Below are 20,861 nucleotides of genomic sequence, written 5' to 3' on the forward strand. Positions count from 1 at the left end.
AAGTTTTATACAATCTAAGAAGTTGATACAATTTATTTATTATGAACATTAATCACGAAGCAGGTTTCGTCAAAGCGAAAGAGCTGCAATAGTTCTACAATAGCTGCAATATCGTTTCGACTATTTTTATAAAGAGAACATATCCCTATATACATTTTTAGTCGTCTTATTGAAAATTCTAAATAAACTATTCTTGCACGAATATTTTATTGACAATTTGCGCTGATCGCAGATTATTGCTGCCTTCCAGTTTATGGTGTTGCAATATAATGTTCAGATGGATATATGGTATCGCCAAGTACGTTACAATCAACCTAGCTCATCAAGAGGGACCATCAAACGGGCATCCAGGAAGAGAAAAGAAAAGAAAATGTAGAAAGAATTTAAACAGGTTTAACAAACAGTTGAAAATAGTTTTGCCGAAAACACACACACTTTTTGGATCCTTCTCTTTGGATACAGATAAATAGTAGTCACACAATTATACTTAATTCTAATATGACGTGCTTCTTTTGCTTTGTAAACAACTCCGTGATAAAATTCTCCATATATCTTTACTTAGCGCAGACTCAGAGATATACATGATAATGGCTGTTCTTCCCACGTAAATCCACATGTATTGGAACCTATTTGCAAACCTTCTGCCGATTTTATTGTTTTAAAAATTGCAGTTAAAAAAAGACAAAATAACTTTTATTCTTATTCGGATGCATAATAAAAAGAAGTTATGCACACGAGCTCGGAGAAATCAACAAAATAAAAATAAATTAAAATTCCGCGAAAGTCTTTTAATGTTTTTGACGCATGTAAATCCTTTCAAAACATGACGTCATACATAAGAAAACAGTACTGTGAGTTGAACATTTTCTGATACATGTACTAACGCTCAGGATAAAATTCGAATATCACGGACCAGGTCATGTGTAAATTTCCAACAATCTATGGCTTCCATGAATTATTTCTTAAATAAAATGTTTGACTTTATAAGTATTCGTTTTCGGCATTTGTAAATTAAAAGTTCTATGTTGACCAGTTCGTTCCCTTCGACGAAACTTGCTTCATGATTAATGAACATCATACATAAATGTTTATCCACATCTTAATTGTATATCACGTGCATTAGTGTATTAAATACTCTTTGCTTTTTTTTTAATTGAATTAAAGCAATACTCCATCTAGTGTATTCAAATTTCAAACAATACAACAGAGTAAAAGAGTTGAGTTAATTGAATATTATAAACATTTACCATTTACCTCACTACTATTTTTTGGTTATGGTTTCGGTTTCGGTATCAGCTTATGGTGAACATGTCTAATACTATCTAGTGAACTCATTCTGTAATTATTATATATACTCATATTTCAGACATTCCTTTGGAATACTATCTAATGACATAATTTTGTAACTATTATATATACTGATATTTCAGACATTCCTTTGGAATACCAAGATTGTATTCCAACAGATGAGATTTTGGATGCATTAGCATCACGAATTGGTCAGGTATATTTTCAACTTGGTGCTGAGGTTGGACTGGCAATTCCAACCCTAGAGCATATTCAAGCCAATATTCCAAGAGACTTAGAAGCTCAGAACAAGGAAGTCTTGTTCCAATGGAGAAAAGACAGATCAGTGAAACCTACAATAAGGGTACTTGTACAGGCATTAGTTAACGTTGGGAGGGGAGCACATTGTTTACAGGAAATTATTGAGAATGTGGATCCAAATACCCTTAGACGCTTTGAAGGAAGGGGAGAAGGAGCCATTCCAAAGAAACATCAGACAAAATCAGACCAGAAACAACCACGTACACAGAAGAAGTCAAAGAAATGTCAAATATCTTGAATGTTGGCACTACAGAATATTAATCCAATTGCTTTCTAATCCGGAGAATTATTTAATGGTAAAACAGAGGTGAAACAAGAATCATTATTTCTTATATGTATATGTGTAATGTCTGAATTTTTTAACTTTGTTTAATCCTAATTTTACCCAGCAGCGATCTACAGGGGATACACTTATAGTCTGCATTTGTCCGAAACAATCATAAACAGAGGGCTTTAAGGTATTTACTAATAATTTTATCTCCTGGACATTTTCACTTTTTTAAGGTTTTAGTGCTTTTAGGAACTGTTTGGAAATATTGCGCTTGGACAAGTTAAATGTGTAAAAGACATTGGAACGTTTCTTTTTATTTACTATTGTAATATACACAATGACACCGTTTGGCAGCAAGCTTTTATATGGTTTATGAATCGGTGATCAAGTCTGAATCACAGATATAATAAGAGATAAACTTCATCTGGTGTATGGAATATTTGTTAGGAGGACGTATCTGCTTGCAGTTTTAATCTCACCTTGACCTCATTTTCATGGTTTTTGCCAACAATACATTTTAGCTCACCTGGCCCAAAGGGCCAAGTGAGCTTTTCTCATCACTTGGCCTCCGTCGTCGTCCGTCGTTGTTAACTTTACAAAAATCTTCTCCTCTGAAACTACTGAACCCCATTTAACCAAACTTGGCCACAATCACCATTGGGGTATCTTGTTTAAAAATTGTGTACGGTGACCCACCAAACCAACCAAGATGGCCGCCATGGCTATAAATAGAACATAGGGGTAAAATGCAGTTTTTGGCTTATAACTCATAAACCAAAGCATTTAGAGCAAATCTGACATTGGGGTAAAATGGTTTATCAGGTGAAGATCTATCTGCCCTGAAATTTTCAGATGAATCGGACATCCAGTTGTTGGGTTGCTGCCCCTAAATTGGTAATTTTAAGGAAATTTTGCCAAACCAACAAAAATGGCCGTCATGGCTAAAAATAGAGCATAGGGGTAAAATGCAGTTTTTGGCTTTTAACTCAAAAACCAAAGCATGTAGAGCAAATCTGACATGGGGGTAAAATTGTTTATCAGATCAAGATCTATCTGCCCTGAAATTTTCAGATGAATCGGACAACCCGTTGTTGGGTTGCTGCCCCTAAATTGGTAATTTTAAGGAAATTTTATTGTTTTTATGCCCCACCTACGATAGTAGAGGGGCATTATGTTTTCTGGTCTGTGCCTCCGTTCCTCTGTGCGTCCGTCCGTCCGTTCAGTTAAATGTTTTGGTCAAGGTAGTTTTTGATGAAGCTGAAGTCCTATCAACTTGAAACTTTGTTGCTTATGATATGATCTTTCTAATTTTAAAGCCAAATTAGACTTTTGACCCCAATTTCACGGTCCAAATAAGGAGTTTCAGGTTAAAGTTTTTGGTCGAGGTAGTTTTTGATGAAGCTGAAGTCCAATCAACTTGAAACTTAGTACACTTGATGCTTATGATATCATCTTTTTAATTTTAAAGCCAAATTAGTCTTTTGACCCCAATTTCACGGTCCACTGAACATAATAAATGAAAGTGGGAGTTTCAGGTTAAAGTTTTTGGTCAAGGTAGTTTTTGATGAAGTTGAAGTCCAATCAACTTGAAACTTAGAACACATGTTCCATATGATATGATCTTTATAATTTTAATGCCAAATTAGATTTATAACCCAATTTCACGGTCCATTGAACATGAAAAATGATAGTGCGATTCTTGTTGGTTATTATCTTGAATATTATTATAGATAGAGATAAACTGTTTGCAGCAATTATGTTCAGCAAAGTAAGATTTACAAATAAGTCAACATGACCGAAATGGCCAGTTGACCCCTTTAGGAGTTATTGCCCTTTATAGTCAATTTTTAACCATTTTTATAAAATTTAAGTATTCTTTTAAAAAATCTTCTCCTCTGAAACTACTGGGCCAAATTTAACCAAACTTGGCCACATTCATCATTTGGGTATATTTTTTTTAAATTGTGTGGCGTGACACTGCCAACCAACCAAGATGGCCGCCATGGCTAAATATAGAACATAGGGGTAGATTTTGGCTTATAACTCTAAAATCAAAGCATTTAGAGCAAATCTGATTGGGATTAAATTATCTATTAGGTCAAGATTTATCTGCCCTGAAATTTTCAGATGAATTGGACAACCAGTTATTGGGTTGCTGCCCCTAAATTAGTCATTTTAAGGAAATTTTCCGGTTTTTGGTTATTATCTTGAATATTGTTATATATAGAGATAAACTGTAAACAGCAATAATGTTCAGCAGAGTAAGATTTACAAATAAGTCTGCATGACTGAATTGGTCAGTTGACCCCTTTAGGAGTTATTGCCCTTTATAGTCAATTTTTAACCATTTTTCATAAATTTTAGTATTCTTTTACAAAAATCTTCTCCTCTGAAACTACTGGGCCAAATTTAATTTAACTTGGCCTAAATTATCATTAGGGTATCTTGTTTAAAAATTGTGTCCGGTGACCCGCCAAACCAACAAAAAATAGGGGTAAAATGCAGTGTTTGGCTTATCATTCAAAAACCAAAGCATTTAGAGCAAAGCTGATATGGGTAAAATTGTTTATCAGGTCAAGATCTATCTGCCCTGAAATTTTCAGATGAATCGGACAACCCGTTGTTGGGTTGCTGCCCCTGAATTGGTAATTTTAAGGAAATTTTGCTGTTTTTGGTTATTATCTTCAATATTATTATAGATAGAGATAAACTGTAAACAGCAATAATGTTCAGTGAAGTAAGATTTACAAATAAGTCAGCACGACCGAAATGGTCAGTTGACCCCTTTGGGAGTTATTGCCCTTTATAGTAAATTTTTAACCATTTTTCGTAAATTTTAGTAATCTTTTACAAAAATCTTCTCCCCAAAAACTACTGGGCTTAATTAATCCAAACTTGGCCACAATCATCTTTGGGGTATATAATTTTAAAAAATGTGTCCGGTCACCCGGCCATCCAACCAAAATGACTGCCACAACTAAAAATAGAACATAGGGGTAAAATGCAGTTTTTGGCTTATAACTCAAAAACCGAAGCATTTAGAGAAAATCTGACAGGGTTATTGAGTTAAATTGTCTGTTAGGTCAAGATCTATTTGCCCTGATATTTTCACATGGATCGGACAACCCGTTGTTAGGTTACTGCCCTGAATTGGAAATTTTAAGGAAATTTTGCCGGTTTTTTTTATTATCTTAAATATTATTATAGATAGAGATAAATTGTAAAGAGCAATAATGTTAAGCAAAACAAGATCTACAAATAAGTTTACATGACCAAAATAGTCAATTGACCCCTTAAGGATTTATTGCCCTTTATAGTTAATCTTTAGCATTTTTCATAAATTTTTGTAAATTTTTAGAAAATATTTTCCACTATAATTACTGGGCCAAGTTCATCATTGTTCATTATAGATAGAGATAATTGTAGCAACAAGAATGTTCAGTAAAGTAAGATCTACAAACACATCACCATCACCAAAACACAATTATGTCATGAATTTATCTGTGTCCATTGTTTAATATGCACATAGACCAAGGTGAGCGACACAGGCTCTTGAGAGCCTCTATTTCTAGTTGCAGGATAATAACTTGTGTAGAAGTATTTCAATTGCTCTGAAATCATATCGCAATGTGTAAAACCACAAGTAGAAGGTTTGGATTCATTTTACGGTTATGGGGCCAAAGTTTAGGAATTAAGGGCCAAAAAGGGGTCAAAACAAGCATTTTTATACGACCGCAAAATTTGAAAAAAATTTCGTCGTATGTTGCTATCACGTTGGCGTCGTCGTCGTCGTCGTCGTCGTCGTCCGAATACTTTTAGTTTTCGCACTCTAACTTTAGTAAAAGTGAATGGAAATCTATGAAATTTTAACGCAAGGTTTATGACCACAAAAGGAAGGTTGGTATTGATTTTGGGAGTTTTGGTCCCAACATTTTTGGAATTAGGGGCCAAAAAGGGCCCAAATAAGCATTTTCTTGGTTTTCGCACTATAACTTTAGTTTAAGTTAGTAGAAATCTATGAAATTTTGACACAAGGTTTTATGACCACAAAAGAACGGTTGGGATTGATTTTGGGAGTTTTGGTTTCAACAGTTTAGGAATTAGGGACCAAAAAAGGGCCCAAATAAGCATTATTCATGGTTTTCGCACAATAACTTTAGTTTAAGTAAATAGAAATCAATGAAATTTAAACACAATGTTAATTACTACAAAAGGAAGGTTGGTATTGATTTTGGGAGTTTAGGTCCCAATAGTTTAGGAATTAGGGGCCAAAAAGGGACCCAAATAAGCATTTTTCTTGGTTTTCGCACCATAACGTTAGTATAAGTAAATAGAAATCTATGATATTTAAACACAAGGTTTATGACCATAAAAGGAAGGTTGGTATTGATTTTGGGAGTTTTGGTCCCAACAGAATAAGGGGCCCAAAGGGTCCAAAATTAAACTTTGTTTGATTTCATCAAAATTGAATAATTGGGGTTCTTTGATATGCCGAATCTAACTGTGTATGTAGATTCTTCATTTTTGGTCCTGTTTTCAAATTGGTCTACACTAAAGTCCAAAGGGTCCAAAATTAAACTTAGTCTGATTTTAACAAAAATTGAAATCTTGGGGTTCTTTGATATGCTGAATCCAAAAATGTACTTAGATTTTTTATTATGGGCCCAGTTTTCAAGTTGGTCCAAATCAGGATCTAAAATTATTATATTAAGTATTGTGCAATAGCAAGTCTTTTCAATTGCACAGTATTGTGAAATAGCAAATTTTTTTTTAATTAGAGTTATCTTTCTTTGTCCAGAATAGTAAGCAAGAAATATCTAATTGCAAAATATTGTGCAATAGCAAGATTTTTTTTTAATTGGAGTTATCTTTCTTTGTCCAGAATCAACTTAAATCTTTGTTATATACAATATACAATGTATATTCACTTTTTACTACCAACTGATAAATTAAAATAATCTTTACCATTCAGTGATAACAAGCAGTTTTTTTACATCTTAATATTTTATGATGTATTTAAATGAGTAGTTATTGTTGCAAACTCCATTAGAAATTTTAATTGAGATTAGTTTTGGAATAAGGGAAAGGGGGATGTGATTAAAAAAATTGGGTTCAATTTTTCTCATTTGAAATTTCATAAATAAAAAAGAAAATTTCTTCAAACATTTTTTTGAGAGGATTAATATTCAACAGCATAGTGAATTGCTCTAAGAGAAAACAAAAATTTTAAGTTCATTAGAACACATTCATTCTGTGTCAGAAACCTATGCTGTGTCAACTATTTAATCACAATCCAAATTTAGACCTGAATCCAGCTTGAATGTTGTGTCCATACTTGCCCCAACCGTTCAGGGTTCAACCTCTGCGGTTGTATAAAGCTACGCCCTGCGGAGCATCTGGTTCTAGTTTCAAATCAATAACTTGTGTAACTGTATGGATCTCTCTGAAATTGTACTACAAGGTTCAATACTGCAATGGAAAGCATGGGATTGAGTTTAAGGGTTATTGCTCAAAGGGGGTTGCGTTAACGATTTTTGAAGGGCTTCCTTTTTAGCTCACCAGGCCTAAAAGGCCAAGTGAGCATTTCTCATCACTTGGCGTCCGGCGTCGTCGTTAACTTTTACAAAAATCTTCTCCTCTGAAACTACTGGGTCAAATTAAACCAAACTTGGCCACAATCATCATTTAGGTATCTAGTTTAAAAAATGTGTCCGGTGACCCAGCCAACCATCCAAGATGGCCGCCATGGCTAAAAATAGAACATAGGGGTAAAATGCAGTTTTTGGCTTATAACTCAAAAACCAAAGCATTTAGAGCAAATCTGACATGGGATGAATTGTTAAACAGGTGAAGATCTACATGCCCTGAAATTTTCAGATGAATCGGATAACTCGTTGTTGGGTTGCTGCCCCTGAATAATTAATTTTAAGGAAATTTTGCTGTTTTTGGTTATTATCTTGAATATTATTATAGATAGAGATAAACAGTAAACAGCAATAATGTTCAGCAAAGTAAGATTTACAAATAAGTCAACATGACTGAAATGGTCAGTTGACCCCTTTAGGAGTTATTGCCCTTTATAGTCAATTTTGACAAATTTTTTGTAATCTTTTACAAAATTCTTCTCCTCTGAAACTCCTGGGCCAAATTTAACCAAACTTGGCCACAATCATTATTGGGGTATCCAGTTTTAAAAATGTGTGGCGTGACCCGCCCAACCAACCAAGATGGCTGCCATGGCTAAAAATAGAACATAGAGGGGAAATGTAGATTTTGTCTTATATCTCTAAAACCAAAGCATTTAGAGCAAATCTGACTGGGTAAAATTGTTTATCAGGTCAAGATCTATCTGCCCTGAAATTTTCAGACAAATCAGACAACCTATTGTTGGGTTGCTGCCCCCGAATTAGTAATTTTAACGAAATTTTGCAAATTTTAGTTATTATCTTGAATATTATTATAGATAGAGATAAACTGTAAACAGCAATAATGTTCAGCAAAATAAGATCTACAAATATGTCAACATGATCAAAATTGTCAATTGCCCCCTTAAGGAGTTTTTACCCTTTGTAGTCAATTGTTAACAATTTTCATAAATTTTTGTAAATTTTTGTAAATTTTTAGGAAATATTTTCCACTGTAATTACTGGTCCAAGTTCATTATAGATAGAGATAATTGTAGCAACAAGAATGTTCAGTAAAGAAAGATCTACAAACACATCACCATCACAAAAACACCATTTTGTCATGAATTTATCTGTATCCATTGATAATATGCACATAAACCAAGGTGAGCGACACAGGCTCTTGAGAGCCTCTAGTTTTCAAAAATTTTCAAATTTAGAAATTTTGAAAAGTTTCAAGAAGAAAACTTCAATTGCACAGTATTGTGCAATAGATTTGTTTGATCTTTGACCACATTAATTTTGTGACAAAAACCTATATTATGTCAAAAATTTTATCACAATCCAAATTCAGACAGAATCAAACTTGAATATTGTGACCAAATTTGCCCCAACTGTTCAGGGTTCAACCACTGGGGTCGTGTAAAACTGCGCCCTGCGGAGCACCTGGTTGGTTATTATCTTGAATATTATAATAGATAGAGATAAACTGTCAACTGCAATAATGTTCAGCAAAGTAAAATCTACAAATAAGTCAACATGACCAAAATTGTCAGTTTACCCCTTAAGGAGTTATTGCCCTTTATAGTCATTTTTTAACAATTTTCATAAATTTTTGTAAATTTTTAGAATATATTTTCCACTGTAATTACTGGGCCAAGTTCATTATAGATAGAGATAATTGTAGCAAGAAGAATGTACACATCATGATCACCAAAACACAATTTTGTCATGAATTTATCTGTGTCCATTGTTTAATATGCACATAGACCAAGGTGAGCAACACAGGCTCTTGAGAGCCTCTAGTTGTGGTTAGTTTCCTTTCTCGTTACTATTAGCAATAGATAATTTATATATGGAATGCTTTTTATGTGTGCACGTGTTTCTGGTGAGGTCCATTTGACATTGACCTTTTATGTATGGATCTTGATACTAGTGTAAAGCTTTGGATCGCTTTTGTTAAATTAACTCAGAGATTTTCAATAAAAATTCAATTATGATTAGTAAAGTAGTTGATACCCTCTTGTTTTAACGTATAGCACATTAACAGAATATAGATCTCAAGTCGTCTGAGACTGTTTGCCAGAAGATTTACTTGGTAGGACTAATTGTGATTACGAGTTGTTGACTTACTATAACTATAGGATGACAGCATGTTTATTGTGATTATTTATACAATAGCAGTTAACTGATTCATTAGATAAAAAGACTGTCCCATGAGATAACACAGAAGTTTCTGGAAATTATGTGTGCGACGAATGATGAACATAATAAATTATGTCATCAATCCTCTCAGGGAGATAAAATAGAGGTAGGAAATATGAGCCCTTATCTCTTGAGAAGCATGAACAACAATTATACAGGAGAGTCCTGATTTCAACATTAACTACCATTCTGATCTTTGTTATTCATCCATCCCCTGTCAAGGTAACCAATCAAATTGCATGATAGCCAGTATATTTTGAAAACTTTTGACTCTCTTGTTCCTGAGTTACGGAGCTTTAATCTTTAGATTTGAGACATTTTAACATATCACGCAGTTGCATTTGTACTCCAGATATTTTTATTTTCGAAAAACGTTACATTATTTTGGGATTGATAAAAGATATTTTTCAAATTATTTTTCAAATTATTTTATTTTTTTGGTTTGACATCGTGATACTAGCGGGAAGCTTATGTGATCACTTTGGTTAAATTATCTCAGAGATTTTCAATGAAAAATTCAATTATAGAGTAGTCGATATAGTATAGCACATTGACAGAATAGACTCAAGTCGTCTGAGACTGTTTTCCACAGTAAAACACTGAAAGGTATCTTGTATTTTGTATCTTCCATTCTATATACTTGTCAATATTGGAAAATATATTTGCGTATATTCTGTACTGTAATTTTTTCACAGATTCCATAAATGAAAGAGATCAATGTTTTTTCTATTCTGCAATATTGAAATAACTCCAAGACAGAATGTTCAAATTCTATACCTTGTGATGTGTTTTCAGATTCATCACTCGACAACTTCCTGTTTACCGAACACTTGCATATTTTTACACAATTAATATTATCCAGTTGCAGCGGGGGTATCATCAGTGAGCAATAGCTCGCAGTTTCACTTGTTAATTATGTATTGCAGTCAGATATCACATATCCAATTAATTCGTTCATTGTGTGCTAATTTGAGTTTTTTGATTGAGTTAAGCCTTCCAATTGATATTTTATAGTATATTGTTCTATGTTGTGATTTTATACTATTGTTTCATAAAAGGAAGAAGGTTTGATACCATTAAAACGTTTAATCCCGCTGCAAATGTTTGCACCTGTCCTAAGTCAGGAATCTGATGTACAGTAGTTGTCGTCTGTTTAGGTAGTTCATACATGTTTCTCGTTTCTCGTATTTATATAGATTAGACTGTTGGTTTTCCCGTTTTAATGGTTTTACACTATGGGCCCTTTATAGCTTGCTGTTCAGTGTGAGCCAAGGCTCTGTGTTGAAGGCCGTACCGTGACCTATAATGGTGTACTTTTATACATTGTTACTTGGATGGAGAGTTGTCTCATTGGCACTCATACCACATTCCTATATCTATTTTCCTCTTCCTGAAGCATGGATTATTTATTTGGACTCGGTAATGATCTCAATATTTAAAGAGAAGGAATATGGTGTACATATATTTCATATTTAGTTAAAACAGTTGTAGCATGCCGGACTGAGTCGTAAAATTCTATATTTCCAAAGATAGAGAGACCTGTTTGTGTAATAATCACTGATCTGAGAATGAAAAATAAGGCGATAATGTGTGATTCAATGAGAAAACTATCCATACACTAGTAGAATAATGTGAATTTTAACAACTAAAGCCTACTGCATCAAATTCATCAAAAAGCAAAATTGATTTATTGTTAGCTAGAAAAAGCCCTTGCATAAAATAAAGGGTCCTACTAAAATGCGCCCGGGAGCGCCCGGGTGAAGAAAAAGCGCCCGGGGAAAAGAAAAAGCGCCCGGAGAAGAAAATATATAGCGCCCGGGGAACAGAAAAAGCGCCCGGGGAAAATATATAGATATTTTATTGGCATGAGACAACTTTTTTAAGTTACGGACATTGATTTTTTTTTAGACAAGTAGTTTACAAATTCAGATAATAGACATTTGTAATTAAGCACAAAACCAATATGAATATTTCAAATTTAACAATAGTATATGAATACTATTTAGAAAGACTGATAATAATGGATCACAGTTTATGCGGAAGATTTATAACATGTAAGACATCAAAAGGCATGTTTTTCAAAAACGGTATCAAAATGAAAAATATATAAGACAACTCAAATTTTACAGTTTTAGTTTTATAAAAAGATATAATAAATCTATCTCAGCATCTGTATAAAAAAAAGTGTTCACCATGCAGTTGCGAAAATATTAGACCTCAGGCACCGATTAGTTTTAGTAACAAAATATACATTTTGATCGAGGACAATGTCTTCACGGCCAGTCATGATTCTCTATATACTCTTATTTATATCTATTTACTTACTTATATACAATTTTGAAATCTAAAATGTAAAAGTACAACAACACTTCAGATGTAACATCGTACATATCCCCATTTATATTAAGGACAAAATTAACGAGCAATGATTAGTTATTTTTTAAGGAAAACAAATATTGTTATAAAAAAAAAAAATTTTTCTCCCGGCGCTATTTTTCCTTCTCCGGGCGCTATTTTTCCTTCTCCGGGCGCTAATTTTCCTTCTCCGGGCGCTTTTTCTTTTCCCGGGCGCTCCCGGCGTTTTTTAGTGAAACAATTTAATCTTATTCATGATAAATAATCAACAAATCAAACTACAAGGGTTGTTAAACAACCTGGACATCCTATGAGGGTACAGCACGGTCGGATTTAACTTTAAACAAAACAATTATTTTTGCAAAAATGCATATTTAAAAGTTTGGTTTAGCTGTCTGCAGAGATTCAGATTATAAAAGAAATGAGTTACTTGTTTTGAGTAAGTGTCTCCCTTTGTATAGGACAACATCAATAAGAACATATTGTATTAATAATGTAATTTGTATATTTTCACCATAATTTAAACACATACAATTCTTAAACAAGCTATTTTTACTGTTTTCAGTGTATGATTCTTTGTATGTTATATTTATCATGTATATTATTATAAATATATTAAAATTATCAAAAATTTTGAACATTTTATTCTTTACATTAGATGTCATAAATAATACATAAGTATGTTTGTTACAAAACCATAGTTGCTTGAGGATACATTTGTATTATATTGTATTAAAGTAAGAGGATTACAAATATTTATTTGCAAACCTTTTAATCTGAATATACCGGTGTAACAATAATGAACTAAATGACATTACCAAAAGTAGACAAATAATTCTTAAACTGAAAAAGTTGCAGAAGATACAGAGGGTGCATTGAAAAATTGTGTCAACGAAAAGCATACAATGCAATGGCAAAAAAAAAGAACAGTATACACAATTCTACATAAAAAGGCTGAGACTGACAAACAACAACTCTACCAAAAACGGATGAGCTCATATTTAGGAATACAGGCATGATGATGATATCCGATAAGTTGAAACTTTTGTATGGCACGCAAACAAATTGTCAGGGCCATAAAGTTTTTTCCCATATCCATCATTCTGTCATTCCGTAACAAATAGTGATCATGGTTATAAGCCTTATCCATCATTCTATCATTCCGTAACAAATAGTGATCATGGTTATAAGTCATATCCATCATTCTGTCATTCCGTAACAAATAGTGATCATGGTTATAAGCCTTATCCATCGTTCTGTCATTCCGTAACAAATAGTGATCATGGTTATAAGCCTTATCCATCATTCTGTCATTCCATAACAAATATTGATCATGGTTATAAGCCATATCCATCATTCTGTCATTCCGTAACAAATAGTGATCATGGTTATAAGCACCTTTGTTCTAAACGTCTTTACATATTAAGCTGATTTACAATATGTGAGTCTACTATGATGAGTTTCAGATTGAGTTTACGTGTAGTTTTCTGCACTGATTTATGCTGAAATTTATGGGATTTTGACATTCTGAAATTACGAGAAAATAACGGTTATACAGACTTACATTCTCAAATTTCCACTCCTAAAAATGTAGTCAAGCCTTTTCTACGAGGGGCAATTTTTTGTCGTTCCGACACATCTAATTTTAACAAACGTTTTATTGATGCCTTCCGTGGTAGTTCTGTTTAAACATGTTGAATGAAAAAAGTTGAATCCAATGGTATCCCTTCCGTGACCATTTGTTTTATGAAACAAGGTTGGACCTATTTTCTTTTCATTTTGGTAATAGTGTGATATATTTGGTAAAGGGTAGAGATATCAAATGCGTTAATGAAATAACACTAAGAAAGAGACATATAATTTGTATTTACTGATATCTCTTAAAAAGGTTAGTCTTTACATCTGATTCCTATGGCTCGTACATTAACTGGACTGGGGTTAGGGATAAAACTTGATGGTTTTACGCACTTAGTAGATCTAGCAAGACAGCACTGTTTGTAGCGACAGTTGTGTAATTTGTTTATGAAATATAGTAAGAAAGACTAGGTTGAAAGAAAAAAACTAGTCATTCAGGATTTCTTCTTGTGTAATATTACAGGTTGAACTTGATCATTTCACAACACAAAATGCAAGTATAATTTGTGTACAAAAGAGACGAAAAATAATCATTCGTAGTAACAGATGAAAAATAATATTCAATATTTAAGCAGATTCAGTGTATATTTGCATCAGTGAGACCGCAATCCAATGACAAAAAAAACTACTAAAGACATTTAGAGGGCAACATATAAAACTGTACACAACATTTTACAAATAACAAAGCATACATACATGTATATCAATTGGGTTTACAAAATAATGACTTATGGCCTAACAATTAAAGAAGAAACATTAATGGGTGCTAAAATATAAAGATTCGAGAATAATAGGCATACATATACAGAATAAATAAAAGGCACTGGCTACGGTTACATGGAAATGTAACTATAATAAAAATATTATTGTTACATTGGAGACTAAATGCCGGAATGCATAGTTGGGTAAGGACCTGTTTAATTACGAATGTAACAATAATTATTGAGGCTACGGTTACATTGCGTTATTGTTACATGAAAAAAAGCAATGTACGATGGGACTAGTAATATGTACTAAATAATAAAAGTTGAGGACATTTATTACATACATTTATAACATACAATTTATTTACTGTGATTTTTTTATTAACAATGACAATTTCTACAAATCCAGTAAGTTGTTTTTAAAGTCCAACACATTTTTGATGAACGAATTTACGTCCTCCACGGATACGTGTACATACAGAATTTCTTAGTATTTAAGTTACAGTTAACAAACTTTGCTTTTGATTATCAATTTGCGTCAAGTTATAAAGCTGTATGAAATGTATGTCTTGATATTGTTTCAGTTTCGTTTAAAACGCATCCCAAGTTTTATTTTTTTCACCATAAACAAAATTGGTCCAAACTATAATGACAGTAATAAGAGTAGGTGTGCAGTTAAATACTTTTAAAAAGTGACACCGTTGAACTATATGTTTCGCCTTTGACAGTCACACTCCTAATCTTGAGTAGTATCTTTAAGAACATCAACACCATTAATACGTAGTAAAACTATTTAAGTTGTACACCATTTGTTGAATAATAATATTTCATTATTTATCAGTATTAAATTACAAGTATTGTTTAGTACATATGAAAGAATGAAGCAATATAACTATAGAAGATTTAAGTTTAATCAATCTAGCGTACATTGCTGTTTTTCATGTAACAATAGCGTAATGTAACCGCAGCCTCAGTAATTATTGTTACATTTGTAATTAATCGGTTCCTCACCCAACTTTGTATTCCGGCAATTAGTCTCCAATGTAACAATAATATTTTTATTATTGTTACATTTCCATGTAACCGTAGTCAATGCCCTACAAATTAAAGAATACCGAATTAGACCTCGTGTATCTTTTGCTATTCTAGCAATAGAGATGCCAAACAACAATTGAGGATTGAACTCACAACATTTGTCCGTCGCATAGAAAACCTATCTAGTGGCTGTAATGAGTACCAACACAAGATCGTATGCAGAGTTTGAGATGCCGGTCTTGGCTACTGTGTTCGAGGGTCGTTGTCGCATTGATATAGGCGAAGTAGCCAAGTATTTCTCCGTATTTGAGTTCTAATCAAATAGAATGTTGATTCAAACGCACTTAAGTTCAAGTATGCTTAGCCTACTGTTTGTACATATATAAAACTGAGTCAGAAAATAACCAATTAATAAAATAAAGCTCCTTGTGATAATTATGTATCGAAACAACCTCTTTACCTTATATGGGTAAACAGTAAGTATGAATGGAGTAAGATTACATCAGATTTACAAGTTATATCAACAAGGTGTATCAGATCAGAAATGTAGCTAAAGGCAAATTGATATTGTAGTTACGGATATTTATATAGACATGATAGATTCTACTCCAGTGTTTCTACTCCATTAGTTTTTCTCCGGTGTTTCTACTCCAGTTTTTCTATTTCATTGTTCCTACTCCGGAGTTTCCAATCGTTCTTCTCCAGTGTTTCTTCTCCAGTTTTTCTACTCCAGTGTTTCTACTTGAATACTAGTGTTGCCAGTGTTTCCACTACAGTATTTCTACTCAAGAGTTTCTACTCCAGTGTTTTTACTCCAGTGTTACTACTCCAGTGTTTCTTTTCGAATCAACGACACACTATAAAGTCAACGAAGATCTCCGAACGTATATGATGTAGACCATTAACGAAATTAATTTACTCACCAATCAGCTTGAAATGATTTGGTCGATTGATTGATGTTTGACTCAGGTACAGTAGCAAATATGTCATTCATATTAGGACGATTTAGTGGTTTCAGGTTAGATTTGTTAGCATTTTTTTTATCTTTGCTCTTCATTATGTTCATTATATGTTCATTATAAGTTCATTTTGCTTAAATTGTGTTTTTTTCTTTTAGCAGTTCATTCGTACAACCATTTCTGGTCCATATGTTGTTTTCTATTGATATTGGTTCATGATGTTTGGCCTGAATTTGCAGTACCTTAACTTAAGGGCATACAATACCGTTTTGATCCCACGGAGGTTTTTTTACGAACATTTGCATACACGGTTTTTTTTAACTAGTGAATTCAAATATGTAATAAAACATATACCTTAATATGCTACTTTCGAGGTGATAGAGTCAAAATTTTAGACATTTACTAAAAGTTTCGGTTTCTCGGATATTTCTATCATTAGGATAGACATACCTTACTGTTATGTTTCAAAAGATAAACGCAAAACGATTTTTGTAAAAACAGTTGGAATATTTTATTTACATAAGTATATTCTACATTTGTGCAACAATATTCTTTGGAAATAATTCATTTTCATTAACTTTTCATAATTTTAGATAAAGAAGAGATTTTTTTGTGGCATACTTATTGACATATATATTTACCTGCATATTTATATAATTTAAAACATGCATGAAATATATTGACGCTGGACGTTTAGCAACCAACAATCAATCATTCTAATTTTTTAAAAATTCCATCGGTGATGTGTTCATACAAATTGGTACAAATAATCTTCATATAAAATCAAGTCAAATGTCATTTTAAAAAAGGGACCAATGCACTCGTTATTAAGCTCAAATTAATAATGAGTAAAAAAACTCAATATGTCACATTTTGACGTCTCGAAAAATAGCATAAAATACCGTTTGCTCTTAAGACAAATTGTCGCACATCATCACGACCTGCATGACACCTTGAGCTTCAACCTCGATAAACAGTACTCCGAATGTGCATGCTTCTCTTCAAATTTCACAATAATTGAAATTAATTCATCCTGCAACTGGACCTTTTACAAATCTATCCATTCAATCGCAATATTTTACATAAACTTTCATACAGTTATGGTGACTTTAGTAACACCGGTATCACTCAGATTACAATTCTACCTTGACAGGTAAGTTTGTATTTAGCCTATAAAATACTTATTTATCCTTGAGAATTGAAAGGTCAGTTTATCACATTCATACTATAGAAGTTTACCTATGAGGGTCTGAAAGGAGTTTCCAGAATAGAGAATACATGTAATAGGAACAAAAAATAGAGAATAGAGAAAATGAACAACAAAATAAAGAATAGAGAATAATGGGGTGCAAAGTATAAAGAATAACTGCAAAATAAAAGGTAACTTTAGGTAACCGTAATGCAATACTGATAATATAATGATCAATGTACAGAATTGATAAATAATCTTGTAACAGAAGGACTATGTAGAAAAATCAATTTCATGAGAATTTTACAGAATGAGAGTTATTTTTAAGGCTATTAAAAGAAAAATGCCCTAAAAATTTAAAGAATACAGATATAAAAAAAGCCATCCAGATCCTCATGTCATTTACATTGTCAAAATATAGGACACCCTATTGTTATTCCAAGAATAATCTAGACATCTAGTCGAACTGGTTTTAAACTAGAGATCTAGTCAAACTGGTTTGGTATAACGGACTGTTTGCTCCTGCCCTATATGTCTATTTTACAGTGACCTTATGTGTTTGTGCTTAGAGTACATTGTACTGTCATATTTATTGATTTTCCGTAGGGGCATGACCTAAACATGCAAAGCAGTGGCTTGAGATTTCAATTTAATAGGAATCAATGAAAATCTCTAAAAGTTTATTCTATATGAACTGATATAAGTATAATAAATTAATAATTGGAATGTTATATGCTGATTGATGATGTTTATTGGGACCAAGATGTTTTCTTCATTCTTGTTCACATTACCTTCAATGCACATTTAAAGATAGAAAAAATTTCAGCTCTCATTTAAAATATTTTGCAACTAAATAATAATCCTTCAGATTTTGGTGTAAACAAAAAACAAGAGAACCTGCAAGCATAGTCTCATTCTATAAAGTCAAGCTGATATTTTTTTTATATATCTGAAAAAAAATTCCATGTAAAGAAATAAAAAAAAGCCGAAAGTAACCCCAAAAATTAAACATTAACAGATTATGAACAATTAAATCAAGATGCACAAAATTGAAGTATTGGTCAGAATATAGGGTTCTTTTGTACTTTAACAATATCACAATAAAAATAAAGTGACCTTAATTTTGGACAAGGTAAATGGCATGAAGCCAAATTTATCAACTCCTATTGTATGAATGGGATAAACTGACCTTTCAATTTTCAAGGCTAAATAAGTATTTTATAGGCTAAATACAAACTTACCTGTCAAGGTAGAATTGTTATCTGAGTGATACCGGTGTTACTTAAGTCACCATAAATGTAGAGCCTTACTATCAAAACAAGTGTTATAACAACAATACACATTTAATGGGATAACGTTACAAAATGTCACAGTGTCTTAAGTATTAAACGAATTAAAGTAATTGTATCTTTCAGATTGTACAAAGAAAGAAAGATATTCGAAGCTTTCTGAAATAAATATGTTGATACAAACAATTATATATCAAGAACTGTCTGAGTCTAAATTGAAAACGTAAGAACACTTCTGACCTCTATTTGGTTATTTTTGTTAATCGCTTAGATAATCAAATTTACAATACATCTTCCTGTATTTACGGAACACCACCATTAATATCCGGTGTACGGAAAAAAACACAGTGCAATCTTATTCAAAAGCATTGATTGTATTAATAAAGATCCATGAAAAAATCGATCAACGAGTGTACAGAAGTGGTAAGGGAGAAAGAGAACATGAAAACACAATCTTCTTGCACGATTCATTCGTTCATTCACAAGAGTAAAACATATTGCATACTGTTTTGTTTTATGGGTATGTTTAAATTAGCACAATATGATATATAAATAAAAGGATTTATTGATTGCTTATAAAGCCTGTGAAAAATATTACATGCTCGCCAGGTCGACCGGGATAAATGGTGACAGATTTTGATTACCACTGGGAAGTAAAGCGGCGTAAATGTTACTTGGATAGGGACATAAATGTGACCTTGCAACAGACCAGCTATGCTTCTCTAAATGAAGTGCTGCGGGGGTTCTTTTAATTGCTGAGAGCGTGACACTCCCTCCACGAGGTATCGAACTTAACTTCTATGTTTCGACCGGACGTAGCTGCATATATATTTGTACATCCCACACCGCTCAACGGACACACAATTTTCGGAAGATTTTACTGTCAGGCTGGAAAAGTCTAGGAATTGCCTTTTTGTATGTCTTAATGTATCATTATGGTTTGAGTTCAAGGAGATATGGAGTATACTTAAATGAGACAGCAACCCATCGACACAGAAAACCGAGACATATATAAGTCCTAATATATACACTCTTATACAATAGACAGATGCTGATACAGGAGGTCAAGCTTTATAAACCGTCCTTTGTCTCGAAACGAATCATTCAAACTAAATTATTTGATAATGGCCGGTAACATTGGAGCTGTCTTTATCGAGGTTTATTCGTTGAATATTACAAGGTTTTTTTTATAAACAAAATCAATTAAACACTGTTATCATTACATATAAAAAAAAGAATATGTAGTTTGATTGCCAATGAGGCAACTGTCCACAAGAGACCTAAATGACACAGAAATTAACAACTATAGGTCACCGTACGGCCTTCAACAATGAGCATAGCCCATATCGTAAAGTCAGCTATAAAAGACCCCGAAATGACAATGTAAAACAATTCAAACGAGAAAACAAACGGCCTTATTTGTATAAAAAATGAACGAAAAACAATATGTAACACATAAACCGACCACCACTAAATTACAGTATCCTGACTTGGGACAGGCACATACAAACATAATGTGGCGGGGTTAAACATGTTAGCGGGATCCTAACCCTCCCCTAACCTGGGACAGTGGTATAACAGTACAACATAAGAACTAACTATAAAAATCAGTTGAAAAAGGCTTGACTCATCAGATAGACAAAAATACAAGTGGACGTGGCCGGGTACTTGTACATCCTAACAACAAAAAGACGCTAGGAACAGATCTGACAGTACTGCATTTCCATGCATATAACGTAGTCAAACTTTATGGTTAAAGCCTACAAGATAGTTACACTATAATTCTCTATCTATCTATTTGTAACGACATATTGAAATCCGGAATGTATAAAGATGTAATTTCTACAATAATAAGCAAACAAGCATTTCATTTGGCACATTGAAATCTTTTTGATCAAATTGTATTACATTCTGAGGCGGACAACTAGTCAGTAGGATGCAATTTGATTTTTTTTAAAGGCAGGCCAGGAGTTTTGAGGGGAAAAAA

The 20,861-nt window shown here is 32.8% G+C and overlaps 1 protein-coding gene across 1 annotated transcript in view; it reads left to right on the forward strand.

Annotated features, from left to right (window-relative positions):
- The window catches only part of LOC143054826 (uncharacterized), a 66,753-nt gene extending 63,665 nt beyond the window's left edge, over positions 1 to 3,088 (forward strand). Inside the window, exon 13 of the mRNA XM_076227877.1 lies at positions 1,431 to 3,088. Within this exon, the coding sequence (XP_076083992.1) occupies positions 1,431 to 1,846 (416 nt within the window). The 3' untranslated portion in view covers positions 1,847 to 3,088. The remainder of the gene's footprint in view (positions 1 to 1,430) is intronic.
- Positions 3,089 to 20,861: the final 17,773 nt, after the last annotated feature.

This window comes from Mytilus galloprovincialis, chromosome 12 (genome assembly GCF_965363235.1).
Source record: "Mytilus galloprovincialis chromosome 12, xbMytGall1.hap1.1, whole genome shotgun sequence".
Taxonomy (NCBI): domain Eukaryota; kingdom Metazoa; phylum Mollusca; class Bivalvia; order Mytilida; family Mytilidae; genus Mytilus; species Mytilus galloprovincialis.